Source organism: Macaca fascicularis, chromosome 6 (assembly GCF_037993035.2).
Source record: "Macaca fascicularis isolate 582-1 chromosome 6, T2T-MFA8v1.1".
Classification (NCBI taxonomy): domain Eukaryota; kingdom Metazoa; phylum Chordata; class Mammalia; order Primates; family Cercopithecidae; genus Macaca; species Macaca fascicularis.
Window position 1 is genome coordinate 183,785,261 of NC_088380.1, and position 21,228 is coordinate 183,806,488.

At 55.4% G+C, this 21,228-nt stretch overlaps 2 protein-coding genes across 22 annotated transcripts in view; one reads left to right on the forward strand and one right to left on the reverse strand.

The window, feature by feature from the left end:
* UNC5A (unc-5 netrin receptor A) overlaps positions 1 to 2,466 on the forward strand; it is a 69,760-nt gene extending 67,294 nt beyond the window's left edge. For all 6 annotated transcript variants that reach the window (XR_012414404.1, XR_012414405.1, XM_045394551.2 and 3 more), the window contains 3 exons: positions 46 to 210; positions 879 to 1,057; positions 1,284 to 2,466. Coding sequence is in view for 4 of the 6 variants with exons in the window: in XM_045394551.2 (XP_045250486.1) it covers positions 46 to 210; positions 879 to 1,057; positions 1,284 to 1,449 (510 nt within the window). In the remaining 2 variants the exon portion in view is untranslated. The remainder of the gene's footprint in view (positions 1 to 45; positions 211 to 878; positions 1,058 to 1,283) is intronic.
* Positions 2,380 to 20,946, reverse strand: HK3 (hexokinase 3). Of its 16 annotated transcripts, XM_065547079.2 has the most exons (20): positions 20,867 to 20,946; positions 17,656 to 17,777; positions 12,912 to 13,074; positions 12,561 to 12,715; positions 12,348 to 12,467; positions 12,161 to 12,256; positions 11,193 to 11,292; positions 10,929 to 11,112; positions 10,272 to 10,427; positions 9,895 to 10,128; positions 8,615 to 8,910; positions 8,375 to 8,511; positions 8,176 to 8,295; positions 6,148 to 6,180; positions 5,445 to 5,540; positions 5,176 to 5,275; positions 3,515 to 3,698; positions 3,259 to 3,414; positions 2,869 to 3,102; positions 2,380 to 2,784 (listed from the first exon to the last, which is right to left on the reverse strand). In XM_065547079.2, exons 2-20 carry the CDS (start codon positions 17,749 to 17,751, stop codon positions 2,640 to 2,642), a joined length of 2,805 nt encoding a protein of 934 aa, XP_065403151.1. In that variant the 5' UTR covers positions 17,752 to 17,777; positions 20,867 to 20,946; the 3' UTR covers positions 2,380 to 2,639. The 16 variants fall into 16 exon arrangements, 7 of the variants coding, with proteins under 7 accessions (XP_065403151.1, XP_065403153.1, XP_005558670.3 ...); XR_012414386.1 differs by lacking the exon at positions 5,176 to 5,275; XR_012414388.1 differs by lacking the exon at positions 3,515 to 3,698.
* Between the last annotated feature and the right edge of the window lie 282 nt (positions 20,947 to 21,228).

A 21,228-nucleotide genomic window follows, 5' to 3' on the forward strand; every position in this document is an offset into this window, starting at 1 on the left:
TGGAGCTTGGGCTCACCTGACACCTCCTCTCTGCACCCCCATCAGGAGATCCCCTTTTATCACATCTGGAACGGCACGCAGCAGTACCTGCACTGCACCTTCACCCTGGAGCGCGTCAGCCCCAGCACTAGCGACCTGGCCTGCAAGCTGTGGGTGTGGCAGGTGGAGGGCGATGGGCAGAGCTTCAACATCAACTTCAACATCACCAAGGTGGACAGCAGGGGCTGCAGCACCGCCGTGACGTGCTCCCACTACCAACTCCCTACCAGCCCCCAAAACGCTCCTGCCCTGCCTGCCCTGCCACCCACTCTCCCTCCCACCTGTCCCCAGGCCCACCTCCTCCCAGAAAGCCCTTGGTAGCTTCCTCCCAGACTCAGAGAGAGGGAGGCGCAGGTGCAAATGGGACTTGGGGAGGGGAATGCAGGGGACATGAGAGCAGCAGGAGGGGAGACCCTGGAGGGCTTCCCTGAGGAGGGGCTTTGTACTGGGCCCCAAAGAATGAGCCATTTGGCTGCAGCATTAAGGGGAAGAGCATTTCTGGCAGTGATAGCTGGGCAGGGAGGACTCAGGCCATGAAAAGAGCTGTGCGTGTTGAGTGTCAGCAGAGGCTGGGCAGGGTGACTTGGAGGGGAGAAGGGCGGAGAGGGAGGGAGGCCACAGAGGGCTCCTCTGCTCACTGGCTTTGTGGCTTTGGGCAGGTCACTGTACCTCTAAGCTCCAGTAAGCAGGGCCTTGGCACATGGGAGGTGCCCAGGATGTACCAGTGCTCATGCCACCCCCATGCTCTGGGGAGTCTGGGAGCTCCCCCAGCAGGAGGTGGCAGTGGGCCCAGGCTTGGGGAAAGTTCTAACAGGCACCTCTGTCCCTCCCACCTCCAGGACACAAGGTTTGCTGAGTTGCTGGCTCTGGAGAGTGAAGGGGGGGTCCCAGCCCTGGTGGGCCCCAGTGCCTTCAAGATCCCCTTCCTTATTCGGCAGAAGATCATTTCCAGCCTGGACCCACCCTGTAACCGGGGTGCCGACTGGCGGACTCTGGCCCAGAAACTCCACCTGGACAGGTGGGTGGGAGAGGGGCAGAGAGGGCCTGCGCAGGCCACCGACAGTCCTGCCTAGGTGGGGGGTGGCGTGGACAGGAGGCCCTGTGGGGCCTGTGCCGTATCTACTAGTGGCCAGGGCACTCATTGTGTTTGGCTTGGAGGAGGCCCTGCACTGGGGTGGGCCAGGGGGCCAGGAGGTGTCGGCTGGGGCCAGGCCAGGCTGCTGACGGCCCCTTCCCCTCCACAGCCATCTCAGCTTCTTTGCCTCCAAGCCCAGCCCCACAGCCATGATCCTCAACCTGTGGGAGGCGCGGCACTTCCCCAACGGCAACCTCAGCCAGCTGGCTGCAGCAGTAGCCGGACTGGGCCAGCCAGACGCTGGCCTCTTCACAGTGTCGGAGGCCGAGTGCTGAGGCCGGCCAGGCCCAACGCCTACACTCTCACCAGCTTTGGCACCCACCAAGGACAGGCAGAAGCCGGACAGGGGCCCTTCCCCACCCCGGGGAGAGCTGCTCGGACAGGCCCCCTCCCGGCCAAAGTTGTCCCTTAATGCTGGTCCTTCAGACCCTGCCCGAACTCCCACCTCTCCATGGCCTGCCTAGCCAGGCTGGCACTGCCACCTGCTCACACTCGGCCCCAGGGCCCAGGATGGACAGTGCCTGGAGCCTGAGCCAGGCCCAGCCCATCTGTGTGTGTGTGTATGTGCGTGTGATGCTACCTCTCCTCCCGTCCCTCTCCAGGGGCCCCGCATACACACGGCCATGCACGCACACACTGGGCCTGGGCCAGGACCCCGGAGCTCCTGCCTGAGCTGGACCTTATGCAAACATTTCTGTGCCTGCTGGGTAGGGGCACGTCTGAGGGGCCCTGCTCCAAGCCTGCAGGACCGAGGGCCACAGCCGGACAGGGGTTAGCCTCTGGATTCAGGCACATGACCACCACACGAGTACGTGCCACACATGCCTCGTGTGCTCATCTCACACACACCCCCCTCCCGGGTCATGCAGACACCCCCCACCACACACATCTCATGCTGTACACCTGAGGCTGCTCACGTCTCACGCCCAGTGTCGGTGCATATTTGCCTCTCACGTGCTGCCCTCTCTCCACCCACCCAGGGACACCCCACGGCTCCTCCCTGCCCCTGCCCCTCCCCCAGCCTCGAGGTGCCCTGCCCGGCGGGGCCTGTGAATATGCAATGGGAGTCCCGGGCTGTACAGTGGCGAGTGTGTGTGGCGTGGTGTGCCCGTCCCCAGGGCTGGCTGGTGCCCCACGCGGGGCCTGTCATGTGAAGCTCGTGTCCTGACTTTGTCTTAAGTGCATTCACGCACTTACACTTGGCCTTATGTACACAGCCTTGCCCGGCCGCCGGGGCGCATAGGGATTTTATTGGACGTGAATGTAAATAAATTATATATATATATTGCTAACCTGAGTGCTACTTCTCTCGGGGAAAGCCAGGGAGAAAGGCCAAATGGCCGCAGAGGGGTCACACATGGGATGTCCCGGGAATCCTGGGTGGCTGGGCCTGGCTGGGAAACAGGCAGACCCCGACCCAGGTCCAGCAAGGCTGCGGTGGAGCCTCCTCAGCCTGGAGATTTCCTCAGACACGAGTCAACTGTGCAAGACGGCAGGCAACAGCGGTGACCAGGGCTGCACCTTTGCCGGACCCATCCTCTGACTGCAGGAACGTGACCACACAGCGAGGGGCCAGCTCCCGCACCGTGGCTGCCACCAGGCTGGAGAAGCTGTGAGAGGAGGACTGAGGTGAGCTCAGGCCACCAGCCCCACCTAGCCACACCTCCCTCCCCAGCCCGCACACCCAGACTCACTGCGGGTGCAGCTTGTAGAGCGTTCCATCCACCCCCACAGACACTGCCAGCTCTTCCAGGCCCCGGTTCTCCCGGATCTTCTCCACCACAGCAGCTACACCCGCCCCACAGAGCTGGGCAGCCCGCTGGGACACGGCCTGGCACACCTCTAGCACCATCAGGGCATCATCTGAGGTCAGGGGCAGCCCCAGATCCTCTAGGATGGCTCGGACCTGCCGCAGGGCCAGGCTGTCGCTGGGGGCCAGGAAGGAAGAGAGCACAGAGAGGCGGGTCATGACTTCTCCCACGTCATCCTCCAGAGCGGACCTCGCCACCACCCATGGCCAGCAATCCCCCACAGTGGACAGAAATACTCCCTGAAGTAGGGGAGGCAGTGTAGGCCTCAGGCACCTTTCGATCTCAGAGAGGAACTTGGTCTTGAAGATGTCCCTGGTCTGAAGGCGCTGGGTCTGCTGGCCCCGGAAGAGAACGCCAAGGCTGGTTAAATGTAAAAGGACGTGGCGGACGATCTCCCCCAGGTACATGCCGCTGATCATCTTTTCAAACCTGCACGAACATGTGTGTGCTCACAGGGCAGAAGGCCCCCCCGACCACAGTCCCCAGCACCGGTCACGACCAGCCACCACTGCCTGGGCCCAGTCCACACCTCTGCTTGCCGGGGTTGATGGACGCCTGGTCCACACTTGCATCAAAGCAGGTGCTGAGCATGGCCAGAGAGCCATCGTCCCCAAAGGCACCCCACTCCATGTTGATGCACATGCGGCCTGAGTCCCCAGGCACGCCCGCCACATTCCTGAGCTCCTCCATGTAGCAGGCATTGGTGCCGGTTCCTGCAGAGAGGCCAGATAACGTGGAAGCTACTTATTGACGCGGACAAGGACCCTCTGAGCACTTCCTATACCGAGATGGCAACATTCGGGCTCATTCTCTCTACCTCTCCGTCTCCTCATGCTCACAGCCTGTCCCTAGTCCTGGTCCTCCTTCCTCCCAGACATCCCTCGTGCAGACCCTGCCAGTTCCAAGCCCTGGGGACCTTCACTGCCTTTCCCACCAACATCACCATCAGTGCATCCACCATGCCACCCCCAAGTGCTCCTACAATGCCCAGCTGTCCTGTCATTCCCCTGGGAGACATGTGACATCTCCCGTCCTCGTCCCCAGCTCTCTGCGGTTGAGAGGCCGAAGCTCCCTGGACTGGCCTGCCAGGCCCTTATTCCAACTAAGAGGTGCTGGACCAGGAACAGGGGACACAGAGAAATCAGAGATGAGGAGCCCCACAGTCTGGCCAGAGGTCAGGCAACGAATAGCCAGCTCTGATGGAGCCTCTGTGTCCCTGTGAAAGCACCAAGGAGAGCATCGTGGGAGCCCAGACCACGGGGCAAGTCTCTGCCAACAGGGTCAGGAAAGCAACAGAGAGGAAGTGACCGAACCCAAGAAGCACAGAAAGGAAAAGGCATTCCGGGCAGAGCGCGCACCCTGAATGAGGGCGTCTCCCTCCTCTCCCTGACACAGCTTCAGCTCCAGGCAGGTGGGCTCCTTGCTGGCCCCACCTGGAGTTCCTCTGTCCAGCTGTTTATGCCCACAGCAACCTGGGCATGCCTCTCCTAAGTGCCTAACTGTGCGCTGCTGCCCACGTGTAGAATCGAGTCACTCTCTGACCACCGCGTGTTGTTCTGGGCTTAACCCTTGCTGAGTGGTCAGCTCTGAGAAGGCAGAAATTGCCTCTTGTTTTATGTGTCTTCCTGTTCCTCTGTCCAGTCAGTCCCCTGTGGACACAGGGCAGGAGCTCAGTAAGGATGGAATCTTGGACTGTCTGAAGGACCTTCACTGCTCATTGCTTCCCTGCCCCCGCCCAGCTCCAAACACCAGGTGTGTGCTGTGAGCCAGGGACCATGCTATATTTTGTCCCCTCCCATTTCATCCTCATGATGCCTTGAGACAGGCATTGTTATTCTTATCTCTGTCTTAGAGATGAGGAAACTGAGGCTCTGGTGACTTGCCCAAGGTCACACAGGTGGAAACACAAAGCTAGTATTTCCACCCAAATCTGTACAACTCCAAAGCTCAGATTCATTTATCAGATGGCAAACTGAAGTTCAGAGAGCTTAAATGACCATGAGTCAGTCACTGAGCTGGACTAAACACCCAAGCTCCAGACTGCCAGCCCGAGATTGTTCCAGAGCCCCACTGGGTCAGACCAGAGCAATCCTACATCCCCAATGCCAAGGAAACATCCAAGCGGAGGAATCCACAGAAGGCAGCAAATTGCCAAGCAGTAGGGGCATGAAAGGGCAGGGCCCTCCTCACCGACAATGAGGCCTATCTCGCAACGGGGGTCCTCATAGCCACAGGACATCATGGTCCCCACCGTGTCATTGACAATGGCAACCACATTCAGCTCCACTGCCTGCACACAAAAGGATGCTGCTAGTTGCTGGGCAACGCGGTCGTCACAGCAACCAGCACCGGACCCAGAGGTCTCTACCGCAGAGGGCTCCCCGCTCAGAAACCAGGAGACTCTTTGCTCCCCTCAAGGGCTGCCACAGCCCCAAAGCACCCCTAGAACAGGATCCTACCTGTCTGCGTGCGATGGCTTCCCGCAACAGATTCACGACATCTTGGCCCTCACAGTCTGATGCATTAAAACCCTTGGTCCAGTTCAGGAGGATGCCCTGGGGTGAGAACAAGAGGAAGTGGCGGGAAGCTGGAGGCCCCTTCAGGCTCACTCTGCCTCCGCAAAGCCTGCATCCATCACAAGCCTAAGATTTCCACCCTCCCCAAGCACAATTCCTTGCCTACTTTGCTGTATGGTTGAAGGCCTTGCCCTCTGCCCGCTCCTTACTCCCCAGGAGGCTTTCGGTGTTCAAAAACCTATTAATAACCATCTAACCTACATTTTCCATTATTAGTTCCAGACGGTCAGAGGGTCTGGCCATTTTAAGACGTTTGCCCAGAAGGAATGGCCCTTTGTAATTGGGTTAGGAATGAACAGAGCTGGTAAAGTGAGTGCTGTGTGTGAAACGGGAGGACAGAGAAGGCTCAGAGGCCCAGATGACAGCAGATCCCACCCTTTCAGAAAGAACTCCAAGTTACTCGAGAGGAAGGAATTCTCAGCTTCAAGGATAGAGCTGTGTCAATGGGTGAGTCACTCGAGTGTTCCAAACACAAGGGGAGGAGGAATGGAAAAGCCAGAACCTAGGCCCTGGGCAGGCTGAAGGCAGAGTTCCTGGATTGTGAGAAAAGGGACTTAGAACTTAGTGACACGGGGCTCGACGGTACCTGGAAAGGAGTGCTGTTTTCTGAGTGTGCGTCCTGTGAGGGAGGGGGCAGGGGGAGCAGGAATTAGTCTACAGCTGTTGGGAGAAAATTACTGCTTTGCTCAGAGGAGGAGCACGGAGGGTAGGTCAGGAAATCCTTGGGGCAGAAGATTTTAGAAATAGTAACCAACATTTTCCTCCAATAATATGTCCTTTTATTCCTTTTTTTAAATTGTTATAGGCTCATTGTCTCAAAAACAGAAAGCCGAGAATGTGATAGAATGAGAGAAAGAATGTTTGAGAGAAAGAAGCCGTTTGAGAGAGACCAGATGATGAGTAATAGCCCCTGTGTGGGCTGCTACCCCTAGAATGCAGAAGGGTAGGCAAAGGGGGACGTCAGAGCCAGGTTGCTGATGGCTTCCTGAGACAGGTGTCCTATGCCCTCCCCGCTGGGCTGAACTCCTGCTCAGAAGGGATCTGAGAAATCTGAGAACAGAAGAGGCCCCTGCCCTCCTTCCCCAGGTAATGCCCAGGAAGGTGTCGAGACTCAAGAGAGAACGTGGCAGAGGGAAGTGCCCAGAGAGCAGGGCCCGGGGCACCTCCCTGTGTCCCTACATCCCTGCAAATTCTGCACAGCAAAGGCTGCTGCAGAGCCAAGGGGGCTCCTGGGGAAGGCAATCCCCACACGGGTCAAGTTTTCACCCCTGAGAAGAATGTGGGCCCAACATTTGTTTTTATTTTAGACGGAGTCTTGCTCTGTCGCCCAGGCTGGAGTGCAATGGCACAATCTTGGCTCACTGCAAGCTCTGCCACCCGGGTTGATGTGATTCTCCTGCCCCAGCCTCCCAAGTAGCTGGAATTACAGGCGCTCACTGCCACACCCAGCTAATTTTTGTATTTTTAGTAGAGATGGCGTTTCAGCATCTTGGCCAAGCTGGTCTTGAACGCCTGACCTCGTGATCCACACGTCTCAGCCTCCCAAAGTGCTAGAGACCTGAGCCACCACGCCCGGCCTTCAGCACAGAAATTAAGTTCAGTTACAGAAAATTAATAAGACTATATTTCTTGCCCCCACCCCCACCCCCGATTTGCACATGGAGCCTCACCTGCTTCTCACATCTTACAAGGAATAATCAAAAGGACTGAGCAGGCTTAGCCTGGAGCAGAGCAGCCAAGCAGCAAGACTGGCCCACTGCACCATCCAGAGAATCACCGTGTAAAAGAAAGCAGAGTACAGAGTTGCACAGGAGGTGCAGCATGGCGGCTCACGCCTGTAATCCCAACACTTTGGGAGGCTGAGGTGAGCGGATCACCTGAGGTCAAGATTTCTAGATCAGCCTGGCCAACATGGTGAAACCCCGTCTCTACTAAAAATTAGCCGGGCATGTTGGCATGTGCCTGTAGTCCCAGCTACTTGGGAGGCTGAGGCAGGAGGATCGCTTGAACACAGGAGGTGGAAGCTGCAGTGAGTGAGCCAAGATCATGCCATTGCACTCCAGGCCCGGGAGGTATTGTTTCTGTGACAGGCTTCAGGTGTGCACATTGACAAGTCCTTCATCCTTGTGTAAGGACAAGCTAAAGTGTGTGCTGAGTAGGGATATGTGTCTCGGCCTATGCCTGGCCCTCTGCCACCCTAGTCATGCACCCACCACCGAGCCAGGCACTGAGAAGGAAACAAACGAAGAAAGGAGGAGGAGAGAGACCAAAAAAACCCCAAGCAACCTCAAGCCCCTGCTAGAGACAGGAACAAACGCTGGTTCCCGCAGAACCCTGAGGCCCACACACCAGTGCTATAGCTAGAATGGATGCTCTGTCCTCTGATCAACCCCAGTCTAGGCCTGACCTGCTCCCAAATGCTTCAGACCCTGACCCTGGGCCTACCCTGTCTGGGGAAACTGAGGCTGTGTGCAAGGCCAGCCCAGCAGTGCTGCCACCACCACCAACCCCAGCCCCCACCACCAGCCAGCCTTTTCCCCTGCCCCCTGCCCACTCCATGAAGGGTATGTGGGTAGGAGGCCCTTGGGAATCACTTCTCTTGGCCCTCCCTCACCTGGTCCAGGCCAAGCTGCCTACATGGGAAGGAGAAGGTAAAACCCAGTGGGAGGCTCTGCCCACTCAGGCCCTGCTTCTGCTGGAAGTCCATGATGCAGTCCACAATGTGGTCAAAGAGCTGTGGGGCAGGACAGGTCAGGCGTAGGCACTGCTCAGCCCTTCCCCACCTCCGACACCAAGGTTCAGGCTGTGGGTACCTGCTGCCCAGAGCCCTGGGCCACACTCTCAGGAATGGAGTAGATCTGGCTGGTGATCTGCACACTTGTGGTCACACGTACCAGGAGGACACGGAAGTTCGTGCCCCCGAGGTCCAGGGCCAGGAAATCCCCTCGCTCTGTGGGGCAGAGATCCTCAGTGCCAGGATAGTGCTTGTGGCTCCAGCCCTAGCCCACACTGTGACCCCATGTTTCGGTCCCACACTCAGGCCAGGTCCTTACCGCTGCCATCAGGCGTGGCCCGGACAAAAGTGGGCAGCATGCGAAGGGAGGAGGCCTCCCCTCGGAGCCCCTTGACCATGGCCTTCCGCATCTGTGCCTGAACCGCTGCCAGCTGATCGTGGTTTAACCGGAACGGGGCCAGGGTCTCCTCCAGCAGGCGCCGGTGGGCAGCCAGACGGGCAGCCACAGCAGTCACCATCGCCACTCCCCGGCCACCACCATCCGCAGAGGGGATGAAGGAGACATCGCATTCCGGGGCCAGGAGCATCACTGTCCCCTGCAGGATGCCGCAGAACCTATGGATACACACAGGTGCGCCCGGCTTGGCCCCGGACCCCCAGACACACACAGGTGCGCCCAGCTTGGCCCCGGACCCCCAGACACACACAGGTGCGCCTGGCTTGGCCCCGGACCCCCAGACACACACAGGTGCGCCCGGCTTGGCCCTGGATCCCCAGACACATACAGGTGTGCCCAGCTTGGCCCCGGACCCCTCGGGCCTCCTGAAGCCCAAGGCCCCATCACTTTTTTCTTTTTTAAATTTTTCTAGATACCGAGTCTCACTCTGTCACCCAAGCTAGAGTGCCATGGAGTGATCGTGGCTTACTGCAACCTCAAACTCCCAGGCTCAAATGATCCTCCCACCTCAGCCTCCCAAAGTGTTGAGATTACAGGCGTGCACCACCATACCCAGCCTCCCCTATCACTTCAGTTCTAAATCTGTTCTGTGCACCAACCATAAGCCCTAATGTCCCCATGGCCTCCACCCTTGCACACACAAAGGGAAGCATTGTTTCTTTTTTTTTTTTTTTTTTTTTTTTTTTTTTTTGAGACGGAGTCTCACGCTGTTGCCCAGGCTGGAGTGCAGTGGCGCGATCTCGGCTCACTGCAAGCTCCGCCTCCCGGGTTCCCGCCATTCTCCTGCCTCAGCCTCCTGAGTAGCTGGGACTACAGGCGCCCGCCACCGCGCCCGGCTAATTTTTTGTATTTTTAGTAGAGACGGGGTTTCACTGTGGTCTCGATCTCCTGACCTTGTGATCCGCCCGCCTCGGCCTCCCAAAGTGCTGGGATTACAGGCTTGAGCCACCGCGCCCGGCAAGGAAGCATTGTTTCTCTCCTTGGATGTCTTCTGGCCTCCCATAGCTCAGTCTGGCCCTCCCTCTGCCTAAGTGCCCTTCATGTCCACTGGCTTGCAGACGTGATCCCAGAGGACCCTCTGGGTGTGTATCACACACACGTGCTCATGCCACATAATCACGAGGATCATGTTTTCACAATACCTGGGGTGCCGCTCACACACTCGGCCTCCGGTGGCCACAGCGACCTGGAGGGTTTGTTGCTCCCGGCTGTGCTGGAGGTGGGAGAGAACAGCGGCCAGGGCGGCAGCACAGAGCTGGGCAGCCCGTGTGCATACGGCCGCGCACACGTGCTGCACAAGCTCAACATCCGAAGCCCCAGGGCTCAGGCCCAAGTCCTGCAGGATAGCACGGACACAGGCTGCCCCAGCAGAGGGGCTGGGGAGGAAAGAGAAGTGATTTGGAGCTCAGCCCAGAAGCTCCCCATCCCACTAAAGCCCTATGGCTACCTTGGGGACAGAGTATCCTCCCCTTACCCCAAGCCAAGAATCCCCCAGTAAGCCACCATCTCCCCCACTCACTCCTCCATCTCAGCCACGTGTTCCAGGAGGATGCTGCCTCGACTCAGCAGGGCAGGGGAGGTGCCGCCACCAAAGAGGACCCCACGCTGGGCCAAGTGAGCCAGCACCAGCCGCACCAACTCACCCAGATACAGGCCTCCAATCATCTTCTCAAACCTGAAGGTGGAAAGGGTGGCTGGACAAAGCCTTTTCTAAGCCCTCAGTCCACCTCGTCCTACCTCCAAGCATTCCCAAAGAAGGATTCTTTTCTTTGGGGCTCCCAAATTGGAGACCCCAGAAGCAACGAATGGCCTCCCAGAGGACAGGTGGGTGTATGCCTAGACCCCATCGCCCCCTCTGACACAGGTTACATTCCGAAGCCTTGGGGAGAGGAAGAAGGCGGCAGAGAGCACTTTGCTCCGCCACTTCCAGCCCTCAACCCCCAACCTGTCAGGGCAGGGCAGAGTCAGGAATCGGGAGGACCAAGGGTTGACAATTCTGGGTTCTAGAACTTTGGGCCCTTCCTTCTTTGAACCTGGCCAGGGCCCCAGGTTGCTCCCTGGAGACCCTCAGAGTGACAGGGAGGGGCCTAAGGGCCTGAGAACAGGAACAGAAGGGGTTGGGAGCAGAGCATAGATAGGGCCTGGAACCAAAGGTCAGGGCCCCCCACCAGGGCACCTCTGAGCACCAGGATTCAGGGACTCATGGTCCAGGGTGTGGTCGAAGGTGGTCAGCACTGGCCCCAGCGCCCCAACATCACTGAAGGAGCCCCACTCGACGCTGACACAGACGCGGCCCCGGTCTTCATCCAACACTGCCACGTGCCGCGCCTCCTCCATGTAACATGCATTGGTGCCCGTGTCTGGCAGAGACGAACCTGTCAGGACCTGCTCGCCAGGCAGCACACCCTCCACCCGTCATCACAAATGGTCTGTGGCTCACCTACAACTAGCCCAACCTCACACGGCCTGGCTCCCAGCTCACAGCCCATCATGGTGCCCACTGTGTCGTTCACCACGGCAACCACGTCGATGTTGTAGGCCTGGATGATGGAGAGGGCAGAGGTCAAGGCTGGCCTGAGTGGTCAGAGCAGGGAATCCAAGGGATGGGCAGGGCTGGGGCCCTGGCTTTGGAAGAGACACATAGAGTCCAGGAAACATATGTCTGCACGCCACACACATTTGTGCCACAGATGCTCTGGGCTTCCATTTTATAGGAGCTTTTCCTCCAATCTCACCCTCAGCTCCTCCCTAACCCCCAACTCGGGTCCCCAGGTCACAGTGACGTCCACCCTCAGCATCTCCCAGGACCAGGATGAGTTTCCTGAGACTGAGCACCTCCTTGAACACTGCACCTTCCCAGCCTCACTGTCATTCTGCCTGGCTCCCCAAGCCCGTTCCTCCCAGCACTGGCTTCTCGCCACAGAGGGTTAGTCCAGACGAACCAGCCTTTCTCCAGCATCCAGACTCTCGTGTGTGGCCTTCTCTGAGACTAGATCTTCTGCCCCAGTCCCAGCCTGACTTGAAGGAGGCGAACTCTTCCTTCAAGTCCCTGATCGAAGAGCCGGTGCTTCCTCTATAGTACTCCCAGAGTTGTCCACGCACTACTCCTTGACGCGGACAATTTTTTATTAGAATGTGTCCCCCTCTAGACTGTGAAAACCTTGAGGAGGAGGTCAAAGTCTGTTCATGTTTGTTTGTCCCGGGCCCTGAACATTTATTTGACCTTTCTTAGCCTCCGTGTGTTTTAACCTATACAATGGGAATGGGAGCAACATGTACCTGAGGTTAAACTGGATGGAGGACATGAAGAGAAAAGGAAAGCAGCTCTCCAGAAGCGCAGGCCCCACACATGTGTGCCAGGCCCAGGCCAGCATGGGCCTCCCTCCCATCACCCCTCCCTCCACTCACCCCATGCCTCTGAATGGCGTCTCTCAGCAGCTGGACCACATCCTGCCCTTCCACACCACTGCACCTAAAACCTTTGGTCCAGGAAATGAGGGTGCTCTGGAGGTAGAGAAGCTGAGTTACTCCTCTGATGGCCTTCATGGGGCTGCAGCCCCCCCCGACCCAGCGTCCCATGTCCACTCCACCTCACCCTGTCCAGGCCCGTCTGGTGACAAGGGAAAGAGAAGCTGAAGCCAAGTTGCAGACCCTGTTTGCTCACAGGCTGCGCATCCAGGAACTCAGACAGGCAGTGGGCAGCAAAGTCAAAGAGCTGCAGGAGAGGTGGGGGCTCAGCCTTGCCCCTCTGAGCCCCAGCTGCCCAGCCAGGCTCCCAGACCCCAGACGCTGGGCAGAGAGTGCTTACCTGCTGGCCAGCACCCAGCATCACCTCTTGGGGGATCACAAACTCCTGGCTTCTGGGCTCCACCCTATGCCCCTCAATGCCAGTTAGAGTCACCCACAAAACACGCAGTGAGGCCCCTGTGGCTCCCAGCTCCAGCACCATGAAGTCTCCTTGCTCTAGAGGGCAAGCAGGTCACAGAAAGGCATGCAGCTGGCACGACCAGAGCCCTCTGCCCACCTCCCAAATTCCTAAGGCCTGCAAAGTCTGGTCAAGGGGCCATAGAGATGGGGGACAGTAATAAGGAACATTTCCCTCCCCTAGATCAGTACCCTCTTCCAGGCCTGGCCACGCATCTCAGTCTATGCTACCCACCAGTGCCATGTGGGGTGGAGCCCACGTATGTAGGCAGCATCCGGACCGCAGGGGCAGGGCTGGCCTGTCCCCTCAGCGCCTGCTCCATGGAACCCAAGAGGCTGGCTTGGATCTGCTGTAGCTGTGCCCTTGTCACCTTGAACTGCTGCAGGCACTCCTGCACCTGGGGAGAAACAGGCCAGCATCTGGGAAGGAGCACTGCTGGGCTAGCCAGACTCCCCAACTCCAACAAAGGCAGAGGCCTGCCCTGCCCAGCCCAACCCGCTTCTCAGCTCTTCATACACCCTGGCTCTCTTGCCAACAGCCTGCACCCAGCTCTGGCCTCCTCAGAAGGCTCTGTCCTGGAAAGACAATCCACCTTCTTCCTCCTCCTGCCCCCATTACCTCACGGCTCCTTCTCAACTCCCTGCATCCTCTACCCTACCCCCTTCTTCTTTGAATTCAGGGTTTGGCAAGACCTTCTTCCTGTCGTACTGCAGATGATTGCTCTCTGGTTCCCCAGGACCCACAGCAAGAGTCTCTCAGTGAGTTGTTGTTGAACGAACGAGAGAATAAACAAATGCACGAACGAACTTCAAGTGTTTCCCTCTCCTAATCCACTCTCAGACTCTGAAGCCTGAAAAGGCCCAGCACGAAAGCATTTGGAGAGCACAATGCAGAGGATGGTCCTTTATCCCTTCGGTCATCCTTCCTGAAACATTGCTCTAGCCCTCACCACGCACCCAGCTCTAATCTAAGCACTGCACACACATAACCACCCAAGAAGCAACAAATGCTTTAGATTCCAGGGTGGGAGATAGAAATTAAGCATATAAACATACAATTTGGTTCCAGTAGTGATGGTGGCTATTAAAGGTGGGGTGCAGGATAAGAAATTAGAGAGTGACCAGGGTAGAAAGAGGTATTTTTAGATATGAGTCCAAGAGGGTTTCCCAGAGGAGGTGACCTAAATGAAGGAAGGGAACAAGCCATTTAAAGATCCAGGGGAAGAGCGAGGGGATGGATTTGGGGAAGACTGATGTGGGGGTGGATCAGAGTCTGAAGGGGCAGGTGAGAAGGCAAGGAAGGCAGAAGCCGGGACACCGCAGGCTTTCACTCCACCAGAAGCCCAGTAGCTTAAGAGCCCCAGGGACCTCATTCCTGTGAGCAAAACCCTCCCCTAGACGACTCTCACCCGTCCTTCAAAGAAGCCCCGACAGCCTCCCTGGATTCATTGAAGGGTCACAGCCCAGCAACTCCATCCTCCTCCTCCTCAGGCTCAGACTTTCCAAAGCCTCCACTTCCTGTCACACGAGAGTTCTATTTCAATGACCTATTGCCCCAAACTGGACCCTTATCTGTGAAATAACAACTCAGGCACCTGGATAATAAGGCCCCTCCAGGGAGGAGAGGCTGGGAGGGAGGAGAGGCTGGGAGGAGAGGCTGCCGTTTGAGGGAGATAAGGACAGCTCAGTCCCACCTCTTGCTTTAGGAAGAGAATGGGAAATAGATCCCTAAGGAGGCAAATCATCCTAACTGGGGTGCCAGATGTCCACTTACACGTTCACCTTACAGCACATGCTTCCAACAGCCATGCATGCTAGGGGTGCCCATGCCCACTCTACCTCACCCTGACCAGGCCAGTCTGGTGACAAGGGAAAGAGAAGCTGAAGCAAAGCTACAGACCCTGTTTGCTCACAGGCTGTGCATCCAGGAACTCAGGCAGTGGGCAGCAAAGTCAAAGAGCTGCAGGACAGGCGGGGTCTCAGCCTTGCCCCTCTGAGCCCCAGCCACCCAAGTGTTAGAAACATGGAAACGGAGGCTCCAAGAGGGCAAGTCAGCTGCCTGGCCCAGCAGCTGTGAAGAGGCAGGGGAGAATCTGAACCCATATCTGTCTGACTGCAGAGATGTTTCCACGTCAACGTGAAGCTTTATAAAACCTAGAAAGTTCCCTTGAAAAGAACCCAAGGCCGATGAAAGTTGCTGGAAAGAAACCCCAGACGATCTGGCTTGAGAAAACTTACACCTGGGTCCTCGCACTCCCTTTTTCTGGCTCTGTGGTCCTGGGAAAGTCCCACTCTCTCTGAGCCTCCGTCACCTCTTCGTGCAAAACTGAGAAAATAATAGTACTTGGAAGTCCCCCAGTGCCAGGGACTATGTCTTGCTCAAGGCTACATCTCAGGGCCACGAGGAGCACCAGCTGGGAGCAGGATTTGTTGATTGGATGGTTGTGGTGGCATGAGAATTAAAGGCTGTAATGTATGTGGAAGTGCCAAGTGCTGCTGGGATGGGAGGGGCGTTTTAGTATTGCTTCATGGAAACAATAGAGTCATGGAGAAGTCAATGGCTTGGGCAAATTGTTTTTCTTCCTTTTCCTCTTGGGCACATTGAGATGTTCAGGAGGAGAGACTAGAAGACAGCAGAACTGCAAGAAAGACAGGAGGACTTCCCTGGCAGATCCCGGCGAGGCACACACAAGCCAAGAGAAGGTATTGGAGCCACCTCCGACACCCCAGGAAGAGCGGGGAGAGACCTCTGCCAGAAGAGCAAGGAGAAAGGCAGTAGAGAGCGTGTGAAGTCCAGTGTGGTTTCAACTCTGGCTCTTGTCACCAACTTGCTGTGTTGCTGGCCTGGGCCCATCACCTCACCTCTCTGAGCAAGTGACCCCTCTATCTAACAGGAACAATAGTACCCACTTCCCAGAGGTGCCATGAGGACGGAGAAGACAGAAAACCGGAGGTGGAGGAACAGCGCCACACATAGGGAGATGCTCAGCGAAGCACAGGCTCCCTGTCCTCAGAGCACAAAGCACACCTGGCCTGGAGAGCCTGACTCCATACCTCTCTGATGACAAAGAGAAGCCTAGGGGAAGGGGTCGGGAAGGGCCTCTGAGATGGGGCTGGGAACTGACCACACGTGGTTAACTAACCTTTTTTCAACCTAAGGTCATAGCAAGGGGAGCACAGGGTAAGGCCTATGGTGCTGAGTTGGGAGTCCAGGACCATGGGAAATTTGGTGTCCCTGTGAAGTCTCCCAAAGCCAAAGGGAATTCTTTCAACCGCAGGTGTATGTGATGGAGCCAGCAGGGCAAACGTGGGCCTGCACAGGAGTGTCAGCAGGGAGGGGTGAGAAGTGAGGGAGGAGATGACAGCAGGCCCTAGAGCCAGTCCTGGCTGAGCAGGCACTGGGGCCCAGCTACTGCTCTCATTCCTGAGGCACGGCTGTGGGTTGGGCACAGAAGAACTGTCTGCAGCAGGGTCTGGGGCACTGGTTGGACAAGGGGGAAGTGGGAGCATGAAATGAAGCGAGGGGTAACACCCCCACAATCTGGGCAACAAGCCTAGTCAAGTGGATGTCAGAACATGCCAGAAAACTAAAGAAACCACAGACAATGACTCAAGAACCCTTTAGTGGGCACCTCCTCTATGCAAGTCCTGTTTATTTATTTATTTATTTACTTATTTACTTATTTATTCATTCATTCATTCATTTATTTTTAGACAGAATCTTGCTCTGTTGCCCAGGCTGGAGTGCAGTGGCACAATCCTGGCTCACTGCAAGCTCCGCCTCCTGGGTTCACACCATTCTCCTGCCTCAGCCTCCCGAGTAGCTGGGACTACAGGCACCCGCCACCACACCCAGCTAATTTTTTGTATTTTTTAGTAGAGATGGGGTTTCACCGTGTTAGCCAGGATGGTCTCGATCTCCTGACCTTGTGATCTGCCTGCCTCGGCCTCCCAAAATGCTGGGATTACCGGCGTGAGCCACCGAGCCTGGCCTTTTTTTTTTTTTTTTTTTTTAGATGGAGTTTTGCTCTTGTTGCCCAGGCTGGAGTGCAGTGCCACAATCTCAGCTCACTGCAACCTCTGCCTCCCAGGTTCAAGCGATTCTCCTGCCTCAGCCTCCTGAGTAGCTGGGATTACAAGCATGCACCACTATGCCTAGCTAATTTTGTATTTTTAGTAGAGACGGGGTTTCACCATGTTGACCAGACTGGTCTTGAACTCTTGAACCTCAGGTGATCCACTCGCCTTGGCCTCCCAAAGTGCTGAGATTACAGGCGTGAGCCACCGTGTCCAGCCATAGGCAAGTCCTTTATCTCCATTAGCCTTCCGGGGTGGGGAGTATTAGATTTTATTTTCCTCCATTTTCCTGATGAGGAAACAGAGACTAAGAGATAAGAAATGGCTTACAAAAGAGTTTCCTGCTCAAGGGTGTGGTATGAGACAACTTCTAAATCTTGGTCAAGATGACAGAAAAAGGAGAAACTCACTTCTGAGCAAGCCTCAGGCATGAGTTTGGCACTAAAATCATCTGTGTGCCTGATTATAGTGGCTACGTTGAGGGAAACATGCAAGAGGAACTGGAGAGGCGGGAAAGGTCTCAAGAACACAGCTTTTGACCAGATAATCCTGGGAAGGTCCACTCTAGACTGTGTCAACCCACTTGGGGCGGGAGCAGCACCTGTGTGGCAAGGTGGCAAAAGTGGTATGTTTGGAGTTGAAACACCTCAGCTCGAGCTCCTGTCATGTCTTAAACTCAAGTCATATCACTTCTCTATGTCCCTTTTCATCACCTGTAAGATGATCATCCCAACCTTGCAGTTGTTTTGGAGCCTGAAAAGAGATCATTTCCAGCTCAGATATTGAAAGCTTGGTGGAAAGGGGCTGCATGGGTGAGAGCCCAGGGCCCCATGGCAGCTTCAGTCACGCAGCTCTTGATGGCCTTGAACAAGCATGAAACAGGAACCCAGTGCTGAACTTACCAGCTCTGAGCTGTCTGAGGGCCCGGGCAAGCCCTCCTCAGGGTAACTCAGGGCTTCTTCCCCCTGTCGCAACCCTGCAGATCCAACGGAGTCCATGAGCTTCCACAGTGGAGGCTGGCCACCTACAGTAGAAAAGGGATAACCTGGGTCAACCATTTACTCTACAGGCCCTAGGAGTCTGTAACCCAGACCAGCTTCCTTCCTTCTGAAGGGGACCAGGAAGGAAGCTGGGAGCAGAATCTAGAACCTGCGACCATCAAAGATCCTGTAGCAGTCAACCAGAAGGCCCTTGTTTTTCACAAGCATGTGAAACGAGAGAACACTGGAAAGGCTGATTTCAGTCCAAATGCTGTTCATTAATTCTGTCATTCATTGACATTCACCAGTTCCTGATGCCTGCTATGCTGGACGTTGTGGTACAGATGAAGCAGACCTAGGCCCTGCCCTCAGGGACCTCAGTCTCATCAACAATCACAGTATGATTAGCACAGGCAGTGGGTGAGATGGCCACATGTAATAGATGGACATGCTGCTGTGGTTGGGAGGTCAGGGACATGCTAGAGGCTTGGAACAAAGAAGGGAGCAAAGACCTGCCAGAGAGGCAGGCAGGCTGGACTAGGGACAGCCGTTGTGCCAGGCTAAGGCGTGTGAATTTCCTCCTGAAGGCAACAGGGGTCATGGACAGGGGTGGATCTGTGCCTCAGAAAGGGGTTTCACAAGTGATGTGACCTTGGGCAAGTCATTTATGACTTCTTTGAATTTCAGCTTCCATCCGTAAAACAGGAGGAAATAGTGTCTACCCTCACAAGGTTGTTGTGAGCGCTAAATAGAGTTAACACCTGGGGAAATGCTTTATGAGATGTGATGTGCAACATAAACCAGGGGGGTTTTAACAGTGCAGTAATGCAGAGCAGAAAGAGCCCTGTGCTCAGAGGTGGGGATCCTGCTCTCCACAAGGCAGCTTCGCCGCATCTCTCAGCCTTGAGGCTTTTCATCTGTGAAATGGGACCAACATGTATTAAAGGGCTGTGTGGGGCACATGAGATCATGAGAGCAAAGGAACTTGCTCAGATGTGCATTCAGATTTATGTAGCTGAATCTGAACTGAAACTCTGTGAGTCTCCATTTCCTCTTCTAACATGGAAAGCTAAGTTCTTGGGAGGATTAAAGGAGTGAGTGGTCCTTCGCACACTGTAAAGAACTGTAGAAATGTCATACTTCGCTCATCCGAGCTGGAGGTGGTGTTGCTGTTCCCGTAGTCCCAAGGGAGCCTTCAGTGAGTCAGGTGCTCTTTAGGGGTGGGGAAAAGGGAAACACAGTAGAGGGTCCAGTATGGGAAGAAACATCTGTCCACTGAGTCACTTTACCTCTCTTCCCTGCAACAGCAGAACTTCTGGAAACACAGTACCTTCCCACCCCTGCACTCCCCTCCTCGCCTACTCCCATTACACTCACTAATTTGCCCTCTCCACATGGTCACTCGTGACCTCCTAACTGCCCAATCCCAAGCCTTTTCCTCAGCCCCCACCTTTACTGCCCTCTCTCACATGCAAAGCCACTAGTCATTCTCTTTGCTACAGAATTCTCCCTGCCCTTAGCTTTCACAGCCAGTCTCTCCTAGGTCTCCTTCCTGAGTCTCTCGTAGTCTTCATCAGTAATTTCTCTTCCTTCAGACAATGGGGTTCCCAAGTTTCTGGTCGTGCCCTTCCCCCACACTCCCTTTATCTCACCCATTCCCAAGGTTTCATTTAATAGCTGTTTCAGGGCTCCCAAATCTACCTTTGGCCTCAGCCAAATCCTAAGTCCCAGTGGTCTGTGAGACATCACTATCTGGATGGTGGAGAAGCTCCTCAAATTCAACAAAGCCATACTCATTTTTCCATCACCTTTCCCCCACAAAGCTCTTCTGTTCTCCACCTTGACTGGAGACATCGAAGTGTGCTCACTCACACGGCCATTTGGGTTGCCTGCATGCATCCCTGACCCTCACCTCCTCTATGTAATTGGATCTCAGGCTGTCTAAGAGCTCTCCTGGGCATCCCCTCCTCCCCATTCCCACAGCCACTGCACCAGACCATCCTCCAGCCTGATTATTACAACGGCCTCCTAACTGATACCTCTGCTTCTAGTTTCTTCACCTCTTTACCTCACCCAACTTGATCACCTCTGCACTCATGGCTGGCACGGGGTCTGGTATAGGTATGTGCTAATGTGCCTTTCTAAAATTGGAAGGAAGGGGAATGGGTAGTTTTTTCTTATTTAATAAAGCAACAAATCAGCTTCTGATAAATCTCCCCGAAACCTTACATACCTATGCTGAGTTTCTGAATCTGCCAAATAGGGGTGTGGAATGCTTGTTCTATGCTACAGGTCTATTTCAAGGATAAAATGAGGTAACTGGGGCAATTACCTTTGAAAAGGACCAAGGGCTACACACGTGGCCTCCTTTCAAGGCCCAGCTAGTTCATTTATTCATTCACTCACTCATTCATTCCCTCATCCATTCGATATTTATTCAGCATTTTTACATGACAAAATCTGTGACGTAATCCCCAAGTAGCCCTAATATTTATATGCTAGGTAAAGGTATTCAGCTCTGTCTCTTCCATCTGAGATTCCCTGTAGGGAGGGTCAAGTCTCCTTCACTGCAGTATCCACAGAGCCCAGGGTCTGTTTGACTAAGGGCCCTTTGGCTTCCCTTAGCTGAATGGGCTACGTGAAGTGAGTTTTCCTCCTGAAAAGTACCCCAGGGACCTCTGCTGATGTTGGGAGCTGCCATCAAGAACCAGCTGGCAGGTTGGGTGTGGTGGCTTGCACCTGTAATCCCAGCACTTCGGGAGGCTTAGGCGGGCAGATTGCTTGAGCCCAGGAATTTGAGACTAGCCTGGGCAACATGGCAAAATGTCATCGCTACAAAAAAAAAATAACAAAAATTAGCTGGGTGTGGTCATGTGTGCCTGTAGTCTCAGGTACTCCAGAGGCTGAGGTGGGAGGATCACTTGAGCCCAGGAGATTGAGGCTGCAGTGAGCCGATTGTGCCACTGCACTCCAGTCTGGGTGACAGAGAGAGAGAACCCGTCTCAAAAACAAAGCAAGAGAACCAGCTGGCTTAATCTTTCCAGTGTCCACTTCCCCTGGCGTGCGCCAAACAGGAGGGATGAGGACAAGACGGCGCGGAAGGAGCAGGCAGTAATCAGACCGAGGCACTTACCTGGGACACACAGAAGCTGGCCACTCTCCTCAGGTCTGAGCTCTTGTCTGGCAATATGAGGCACCCCAATGACCAAAAGTGACATTCAGGGGTGACCTGAGTTATAATATCCTCAAGCCCCACCCTTTTCCTCCACCACCACTTACCAAACATCAGCTAATTCAGGAAGCTGCACTTCCTTCCAGGCCTGCCCTAAGAGTAGCCCAGGCTAGGCAAGGCTGTGGTGAAAACTTGAGCAAGATGATCACTGCAAAGTGGAGCCTTGAACTGGGTCTAAGGTTTTGGGCCATTCCCTCTACAATGCTGAGGGCTATTTATTTTGCAAATAAAATGAGTTTTGAGATGGCGGCTCGCCCCTGGAA